Source organism: Rhincodon typus, chromosome 37 (genome assembly GCF_021869965.1).
Source record: "Rhincodon typus isolate 14 chromosome 37, sRhiTyp1.1, whole genome shotgun sequence".
In the NCBI taxonomy this organism is placed as follows: Eukaryota; Metazoa; Chordata; class Chondrichthyes; order Orectolobiformes; family Rhincodontidae; genus Rhincodon; species Rhincodon typus.
Window position 1 is genome coordinate 20,047,801 of NC_063368.1, and position 9,530 is coordinate 20,057,330.

At 42.4% G+C, this 9,530-nt stretch overlaps 1 protein-coding gene across 2 annotated transcripts; it reads left to right on the top strand.

The window, feature by feature from the left end:
• The first annotated feature begins 688 nt into the window (after positions 1-688).
• Positions 689-8,589, top strand: LOC109924968 (dynein axonemal light chain 4). Of its 2 annotated transcripts, none has more exons than XM_020524940.2 (4): positions 689-820; positions 4,000-4,086; positions 5,759-5,842; positions 7,536-8,589. In XM_020524940.2, exons 2-4 carry the CDS (start codon positions 4,018-4,020, stop codon positions 7,698-7,700), a joined length of 318 nt encoding a protein of 105 aa, XP_020380529.1. In that variant the 5' UTR covers positions 689-820; positions 4,000-4,017; the 3' UTR covers positions 7,701-8,589. The 2 variants fall into 2 exon arrangements, with proteins under 2 accessions (XP_020380529.1, XP_048473368.1); XM_048617411.1 differs by lacking the exon at positions 689-820 and adding an exon at positions 1,847-1,867.
• Positions 8,590-9,530: the final 941 nt, after the last annotated feature.

Consider the following 9,530-nt stretch of genomic DNA (forward strand, 5'->3'; position numbering starts at 1 on the left):
CGCTTTTTGAGCAAACGCCGGGCCGTGAATGATCCGCCGACAGAATCTGACAATATTCCTCCATAAGAAAAAAAATGAATAAAAATCGGGATAGTAGGAACTGCAGATGCTGGAGAATCTGAGATAACAAGGTGTAGAGCTGGATGAACACAGCAGGCCAAGCAGCATCAGAGGAGCAGGAAAGCTGACATTTGAAGAAAAGTCTATAAATAAAAACAGAACCTGCGCAGCCAAAGACAACTCTCCCCTCAGGAGGAGCAGACCCAGAGGGCGGGGCCACTCGCTGATAGCTGACAGCCCCTCTAGCCAATCGGACTTCAGGACACCAGCCTGGAGACCATTTAGAGGTCCAGGGAGGCGGGACTGCATGACGGTGTGCGGCTGATGTCCCTGACAGCCAATGAGAGGTAACATCTCTGGGTATGACGGCCAATCAAGGCTGTGGAAGGCGGGACACATATACGCTTCTGACCGACAGCCCATTCACCAATAACAGACCGGGTCCTCGGCGTAGTGACCTACCAGTGGCTTGAAAAGGCGGGACCTCACGCCCCGGCTCTGATTGACGTCCCGGTCCATCAATAGAAGATCGGACCCAGAATGAGGGACGAATTGGAGGTGGAAGTAGGCGGGACCATATGACCCCGCCTCGCAACGCCATTGTGAATGACGTTCGTTTCAGCTCACCTGAAGCTTGCTCCGGACAGGAGCGACCAATAGGACGTTCTGGGGGGTGGTACATCCGGTGGCGTCTGGGACCCGGATTCTGTCCCTAACAACGGCCGGAGCGGGATAGAGGGAGGGACCGGGTCTGGTCCAGGTGAGTCCGCTTCACCGAATACCGGCCCCTGGAGAACGTGATAATGATTTGGCTGAGGGTGTGACTGCCTGTGCATGCCCGAGCTCCCGGTCCTGAGGATCTCAAATAGTCAATGAGGGGAATGAGAGAGACTTGCATTCATATAGCGCCTTTCACCTCCTTCCTTTCCTCACCCGTCAGGGCACGCCTATAGAGCTAGTGTAGTCCTTTGTTTTATTATTGAAGAGTAGTCACTGTGTGAGAGAATTCAGCAGCCAGTTTGAACACAGGAAGATCTCACAATGGGATGATGATTAGAGGATCTGATCTGATTTGTGGAATGGGTTTATGACTTCAAACAGGGGTACTGAGTAATTATGTTTAAAGAGGCGAATAAATTGAGGTGTTCAATGTCATCAGCAGTTTTGGCATTTGTTTGTGTTTTGATAGAACCTGTAATGTAGAAAAAGACTCCTCGAGGTCTTTTGTGGAAACAACATAACAAAGTGTTTCATTTATATAGCCCCAGGTCAACCTCAGGATGCCCCAGGGTACCTTACCACCACGTTCTGGGATCCTTCCATACCTGCATGGTGATGGACCTGCAGCAAACAATCTCTTTCAGCTGGTATGAGGGGGCTCCTATTATAATGCCCCTTTGCTGTTGCCTAAATAAGTTGATTGTTGAGAGGCAGGTTCCACCACAAGTGAAGCTAACAGTGGCTGGGTTGTTTTCAGTGCTGGTGCCTGTTCCCAAACCACTCATATAATCATACTGAACAGAAATGGTACAAAAACTACCACTTACCAGCACTTGACCTGTAGCCTTGACTGTAGAGACTAGTCATCATGTTGGTGCATATCTCATTTGTCATTTTCCTCTGTCATCAACTGGAGACTCTCAATTGGGTACTTGATGTTTTGGGATCTTGTAAGAAGAGCCTTGGGTGTCCAACTGGTCACATGATTGGCTGCTCACATGACTGGCTGCCTCACCATATGGAAAATCTTTGGTTCTTTGACTGTCTTCCATCCTTGATTTGATTTACCATTGTCACATGTACCTAGGTACAGTGAAAAGTTTTGTTTTGTATGCAGTACAGGCCGATCATACCATATATAGATTATAGGGTGATTGTGCAGAGTGAGGAATACAAAGTTACAGCTGCAGAGAAGGTGCACAAAAAGCAAGATCAACATTAGATTTGAAATTTGAGAGGTGCATTCCAAAGATGTGCAAATTAGGTGGATTGGACATGCTAAATTACCCATAGTATTCAGGGATGTGTGGGTTAGGTGCATTAGCCATGGGAAATGCAGGATTACAGGGATAGAGTAGGGGATTGGGTCTGGGTGGAATGCTGTTTGGAGGGTTGGTAGGGACTTGTTGGGCAGAATGGCCTGTTTCCCCATTGTGTGAATTCTATAAAACAACAGTGTAATATCAGCAGGGAAGAAGCTGTTCTTGAACCTGTTGGTACATATATTTAAGCTTTTGTATCTTCTGCCAGATGGAAGGGGGGTTGGAAAAGATTATAACCAAGATGATGATGTTGGCTTTCCGAAGCAGCAAGAAGTGTAAATGGAGTCAATGGATGTGTGATGGACTGGCTTGTGATCACACCTCTCTGTAGTATCTTACAGACTTGGGCAGAGCATTTCCCTGACCAAGCTATGATGCATCCAGATAGAATGCTTTCTATGGTGCATCTATAAAAGTTGGTGAGTCATGCCGAATTTCCTTTGCCTCCTGTGGAAGAAGAGATCTTGTTGTGCTTTCTAGACCGTCATATCAGGTGGTCCAGGACGGATTGGTGATCCTGCGAAGCATGAAATGAAGTGACTGCTGTACTGTAGGAAATGAAACAGTCAGTTTGTGCACAGTAAGATTCCACAATCAGCAATGTTATAATGACTAATCCCTCTATTTTATTGTTTGTTTGGGAGAAATTAGTTCCAATGTCAGGAAGACAGAGAACCCCCAATTGAAAGTAATTGGCAAAAGAGGAGAAGGAAAAGAAATTGTAGGGCAAAGAGGAAAGAACAAGGGAGTGGGACTAATTGCTCAACTCTTTAAAAAGCTAGTACAGGCAGATTAAGGTGAATGGTCTCCCTTGCTGTAAGATTCCATTTGGAAAACATTACACCTGTTGTATTGGAGCTGGCAATCAAAGTGAGCTGGAGTAATTGGAGCATTATCTGCTGATGCAATTTGCACCCTCAAATGTCGTCCCTCCCTTCAAGGCTATTTGCAAGTATTATATACCCTCCTTACCTTTATATTTTGATTATAATTTAATTATAAAACTGTAAACCTTGGAGTTACATCCTCTTGCTGTTGGTGGTGCTGTACCATTAGCTAAACTTTCAACACTATTTGCCATCGAACTGGATGAACAAGAAATTTCCTCCAGTTAAATGTTGGGAAAATTAATGCTTAAAAGCCCCTGTTCCAAACTGTCTTCCCTAGCGGGCATCCTTCTCTCTGACAACTGTCTGAGACTAAACAATTCTGTTCACAATCTTGAAGCCGTATAGTTCCCCAAGGTGATCTTCTGACTATGCAGGGTTTATTTCCCTCTTGCTGCAGATCAGTTGAGCATTGAGTTACAGGTGTAAGTAATTGCAAATTCTCCCTTATTGCACGTCGATCTTTTAATGCCATCGTGTTTTGGCGTTCTCTTCATCCTGTAAACTTTAGCCTTTTTAGGTTCTGATCACTATGCAATGTGTAGACTAAGTAGAAAAGTCCCAATGGTTTAGAAATGAGTTTTGACTAGTTTTTGGATGTTTTGCTAATTTTTCATGCTTCAGAAAAATACTCGCCTTTCGGCCCTGGTGAACCCCACAGGATTTGTTATAAAGCCGGTAGTCTTTTGAGTTTAGGAGAATATTTTTATCTCCATTGCTTGAGTTATCTCCATTGTTGCTAGGCACCCTTTGAAGCTTAGCCAGATGGCTATTATGTGTTTTGGCTGCTATTTGACTAGCAGGCAGAACATTTCATTTCTCATCCTTACTGGCTTTAACTTGAGGCAATATGCTATACTCGATTATCCACAAAGGAATGTTTGCTTATTTGACAGGTGTTGGGATTAAGAGACCGAGAAAGAATCCAGGATTGTAGCTAAAGTGGTTTAGTTTTTGATGTGATTGCCTTCTTGCAATGAGAATATTAACAACTATTTCTTTCCAAAAAGGTGTAGAGTTGCGGTGTAATGGCAGAGCCCGAGGCAAAGAAAGAAGATGCAGATTCCAGGCGCATTCAAACCTTCCCTATCGTCAGGGTGAGTTTTGATCAATCTGAAAGAACCCCATTTCCAGTAGAGACTAATTCTGCCCATTCAGTTCAATAGTCTATCCAGCTCATGACCCTAAGCATCACAGATTGCCTCTGATTGTGGCAAAGTTGTTCAACAGATTGGTGCTTAATGTTTCTTACAAGTAGTTGTCCAAATCCAGAGGAAATTCCTCACCAGTCAAAGCAGGGTTCCTTGCACTAGACAGACACATGCTGAGCCAGTTAGCCTCTCAACAACCTCACCAAAGTGAGGTCACAGGCTGTAGCTGTAAAATTTTTTCATTAATGAACTCATACCCTCACACTATAAAATAATTGAATTTCATTTAAAATTTGGAAAAATGACATCTTGACAGATTTTGATGTTGTTCTGATTAGGCCAAATAAAGTTATCATTTGGTCCAACAACCACTGGATGTGATAGGTGTGTCATTAAATGGCAGATTGTATCGTGAGCCATTGCTGCACCCACTTATTCCGTTAATTGGTCAGGCATTCCTGTCAATCATTGGCAAAACATGCCATGATTGGCTGATGCTTGTTGTGAAGCTCAAGGGCTCTCAAAAGTCTCAATTGTTCAAACCAACAAAGTATCTTAAAGTTTTACATGGGTTTGTTTTTAATCTTTTTCTTAACTTTTAACAGGCTTGTGGTGAGCTTTGTGCTAAATAGACCACATCACTGTGCATACTTGTGCTGTGAAAATTTATTATTCCAAATGACCAAGAATATAAATGATTTTAACCTATAGGAGTCCAGCATGAAATGCATTTGGGAAGCTTTGATCCATTTCAAAATGAATATTCATCCAGATGCAATTTGTCTCTAAACCAATGCTTCCCAAACTTTATCCCACCGTGAACGACTTTGAGGCTTGAAAATGGTTGTGACCCCTCAGCGAAGTAGTGAAGTGGGGGGAAGCTGTGAGTGTGAGGGCTTATCTGTTAGAACAGGAGCTTGACTGTTACACACTGGAGCTCTGTTTTGACCATTGCTGCCTTAGAGCTCAAAACCCCACTTGGGTTCCCGATCCCCATTTTGGAAGGTTCCTGCTCTAATCTCACTCAAATAGGCAAACTCCCTGCGGAGATTTGATTGTTGAGGAAATGGGGACCATCACCATCACCGTCATGTAAGTGATTGTAATGAAGATATTACTGGGTTAGTTACAGCGCATCCACAATTGTAGAAGTTATTCCAAAAGCTAATAGTGACCACATGGTGGCTCAGTGGCCAGCATTGCTGCCTCACAGCACCAGGGACCCAGGTTTGATTCCAGCCTCGGGCGAATTGTCTGTGTGGAGTTTGCACAAACTGTGTCTGCGTGGGTTTCCTCCCACAGTCCAAAGATGTGCAGTTTAGGGTGGATTGGCCATGCTAAATTGCCCATAGTGTCCAGGGTGGTGGAGGCTATGTGGATTAGCCATGGGAAATGCAAGGTTACAGGGATAGGGGTAAAGGGTTGGGTCTGGGTGGGATGCTCTTCAGAGGGTCACTGTGGACTTGATGGACCGAAAGGCCTGCTTCCACATTGTAGGGATTCTATGCTCCATGATTGCTTTAAGATAAATTCATATGCATATTTGACTGCAAGTTACATGCAAAGTTCTCCTTCCAGTAGAAACTGCTTCTTCAGTCTCTGTCATCCTCTTTTGCAGTTTTGTGATATGCCAGAGGAAATGAAAGTGGAAACAATGGAATTGTGTGTCACAGCATGTGAGAAGTTTTCTGCGAACAATGAGGTGGGTGTGTCTTGCTCAGATTACATGTGCAGCTGGTTTGTGGCTGAATGGGTGGCTTGCCTGAGATACCTTGTTCCACATTGAGTATTGGTGATCTCATAGAACCAGAGAAAAGTTATGACACAAAAGTTATGACCCACTGTGTCTGTGTCTATTCCCTGAGAGTTTAGTTGCCAAAGGTATTACTATAAGTGTTCAATGTTGCCCTAAACTCTTGATGTGCTGCCATGGAGAGTTCTTAAGGGAACTGCGTGAGGCAGCAAACAAACTGTACACAACCAAAAGGAAACAATAGGAACATTGCATGTGATACCAAACGGTACAGATCAGGAAATTGTACTTGGATTGATATCTGTGCTGTGATAAGTCAGTGTTTCTACTCCTGACTAATACCTGTCCATTCCTGTTAGAATGTCAGTGTGCATCATGGTGGCTATGGTAGTACACATGACTGAACAGTCATGTTTTCACACACAGTAAGGACAGCATGGCTGCAAGTTTGAGGAAGTTTAAGGAACTGTGCCCCAGTTAAAGTTAGCATCGTTTTAAGAAAAAAGGGGTTAATAAACAATATTCTTTAGTGGAAGTGGCAGTAGGTATGGGTGAGCCCAAACTGTAAAACTCCACTTGATGAGTCACATGTGGTTGGTTATTTTTGGATTCTGTGGAAAAGAAAACACAGCAATCTTCCTTAAAACAACAGTGCTTTGCACTTTTCAAACTTCCTTAACTCTGGTACTGTATTTATATCAGTTCCGCTTTCTCTCCATGTGAACATTGTTCCCTTTTTCAAACACTTTGCCTCTGGATATGGGTGTAGGTGATCAGATTGAATTAATCTGTAACAGTGTATGGCATCTTCTCTTGCAGGGCTGTAGTCATTGTATGAAGGAAAAGCAATTTTTTTTGCAATGATTTGGCGAAGAGGAGACCCTGGTTCCTGCATTAAGTACCAGAAGTGTGGACTGTTGCAATGCCCTATTCACTCAATTTGATGTGTGCTGTACATATGCAACACCCTAGGGTAAATGGGACACCAGGGTAAATGGCATGGAGGACAATGCATGTAAAAACACAATCTGATCAACCAGTATTTACCCAATTGGTGTGTCTTTCCAGTAGCCTGACAGAAGTGAAGAATCTCTCTGGAACATAAGGGTGTTGTAACCAGGAGCTCTTGTTCTGTCAACTCAGTATATCGGTATAAAACACAAAATTAAGATTTAGATCCTATTTTTGAGAAACCACATGTATTTCTCATTCTGTTTTCTCCTATCAGGGAGCTAGACCTTGTAGTCATGTTAGACTGTATTGCCAGAACAAACACTGAGTCCAAATGTGTGACAACAGCTCCACCTCCCATATTTATTCAAAAGTTGTGGAAACACATTAGTAAAGACATGTTTTCTTGAGTCGCAAATACTGTTGGTTCACAAAGTGGCTCCCAGTTCTGTTTTCTACATTCTAATATCTGAATTGCTAGACAATAAAAGACCCAGTGCGGGAAAGCTTTGGGACCATAATACAAGTTACCAGTCTCTCCTGAGCTCCATTCACCACATACCATGGTTTGCATTCCTCAGCTACCTATATTGTATAGTTATATTGTACACTAAACACTTTTTTTTTCTTGTATGGACAACTCCACTTCCCATTTCTAAACAATGATCAATTTGTTTCATCTCTTCCACAGACTGCAGCCAAAATGATTAAAGAGACCATGGACAAGAGATTTGGTGCTTCCTGGCATGTGGTAGTCGGTGAAGGATTTGGCTTTGAAGTCACTCATGAGATGAAGAACATTCTGTACATGTATTTCGGGGGCAACATGGCAGTGTGTGTGTGGAAATGCACATAACATGAATGGACTGCATGTGGAACAGAAGTACTGATTCTCCTGCTCCCCCCTCCCATCCTAACTCGTCTTTCAACACGATGGTACAAAGGACACGGATTCAATCCAATCTCTACAATGAGTCATCCTGCAAACAGACCACTTGCTGTTTGAAAACATGCAAGACATTTTGGAGTTTCAACATGGGCAGGGACAAGAACTGAGTTTTTAAATCTATCTTCAAACAAGGTACAAAATTTCAATGTTCAGAAGTGAATAATGCTGTCACTCAGACAGGTGTAGTGGAGTTGTAATATGGCTGGGCTATTAACAAGGCAAATGATCCTCAGCAAGTATGCTCTTTTGTACAGTGTTTTTAAGTAATTTTTAAAATTTTCTTTTTATTCCATGGCAAGAACAATAGCGCATATATTTCTGAAGGGGTTTCCAGTGCACATCTGAACCTGAATCTCAGCTTTGTTAATGTGTCGTCATTGAAGCAGCAACCACCACTTTAGATTAAAATGGAATGATGTAGACATTCCTGGGTAAGGGAGACAAGAGGAGAGAAGGCAGAATTCAATAAGCATTTCACACTGTCCATTTGAAACTTAACAGAGATTCTGGTTCAGGTTATTTTTGTCTTGATGAAACTTGCAGGGACCAGATGGAAATGGGTCGGGAAGATGAGAATAGTCCAGTCTATTTCAGCATTGAAACACATTCTGTCTGTTCAGATTCCCTGGTTAACCCGGCTTCGTAGCTGGAAATGTGAATGGCACATGTCTTCGAGTTAAAATCTCGGTTGACTTGTTTCTAAGTACTTGCAATTTTTTAAACACAACTTTTCAAAAATATTGTAGCAAATGTTCTCACTTGTATCTTCACAAGTTTTATTAAAAAAAAAACACTATTTGAAATGTCTTCTGTGTATTTTTTAGAACTTTAACTAAGGGGTTTTGCCTCTTGAGGCTCATTTGCCTCATAGATCATTTGAAATGCACTTCATGCACAGGAAGATCCCGCAAATAGCAATGAGATAACTGGCCAGATAAAGGTTTGATATTGGCCAGGATATTAAGGAGCACTGCCCTGCCCTTCCACTGTTTGACTCCAAGAGGGCTGAGGGGTCCTGCTGTTTCATATTTTCTCTGAAAGACTGCATGTTTGATAGTGTGGCACTGCTTCTGCCTGGAGAACCTGGATTAGAGAATACAACACTGCAAAACCTCTAACCCTCTATTGGCCCAAATGCCGATCTAACCGATCATGAACTGTAAAATTATGTTCCTTTCTTTTGGAATTATAAACTGAAGTAGAAGTTGGACTGCTGTAACTGATAACCCAGTCAGGTTCTTGCAACTCAAATCAAGCAATGTGTAATGTTGACCGGTGTCGGAATTTGGAAAAAAGAAGAATAATTTGGGTCTGAATTGCACCAAGAATCTTGTGTTAAGGAAATTCTGCTGTCAACAGCCCTCTGGGTTGTGCTACAGAATGTTACAAAGCTATAAATGTCAACAGCAGCAGAATGTGGGAAAACATCCGGAGCTCGCAGACAGAAAGTCTGTGTCTCTGTCTCTCTCGTGTGAGGGAAGAAGACAGAAAATCCAAGAAATCAAATGGAAGACTTCATACAAGAAATGATCTAATAAAAGCACAATACTGTGGATGCTGAAAATATAGAAATTGCTTGAGAAACTCAGTAGAAAAGAGAGACACAGGGTTAATGTTTCCAGTTTGACATGATTCTTCATTCCAGAACAAATCTACGTTCACCTGATTAAGTGTTGAATCAAATGATGACCATTACTATCACAAACAACAGCATCTTGCCATTGTAAAAATCAAAAG

Bases quoted from the DNA above. Each gene is read 5' to 3' on its own strand.
- LOC109924968 (XM_020524940.2), top strand. From the start codon at position 4,018: ATGGCAGAGCCCGAGGCAAAGAAAGAAGATGCAGATTCCAGGCGCATT. The intron at 4,087-5,758 runs GTGAGTTTTGAT...CCTCTTTTGCAG, and splicing joins AAACCTTCCCTATCGTCAGG to TTTTGTGATATGCCAGAGGA. The intron at 5,843-7,535 runs GTGGGTGTGTCT...TCTCTTCCACAG, and splicing joins AGTTTTCTGCGAACAATGAG to ACTGCAGCCAAAATGATTAA.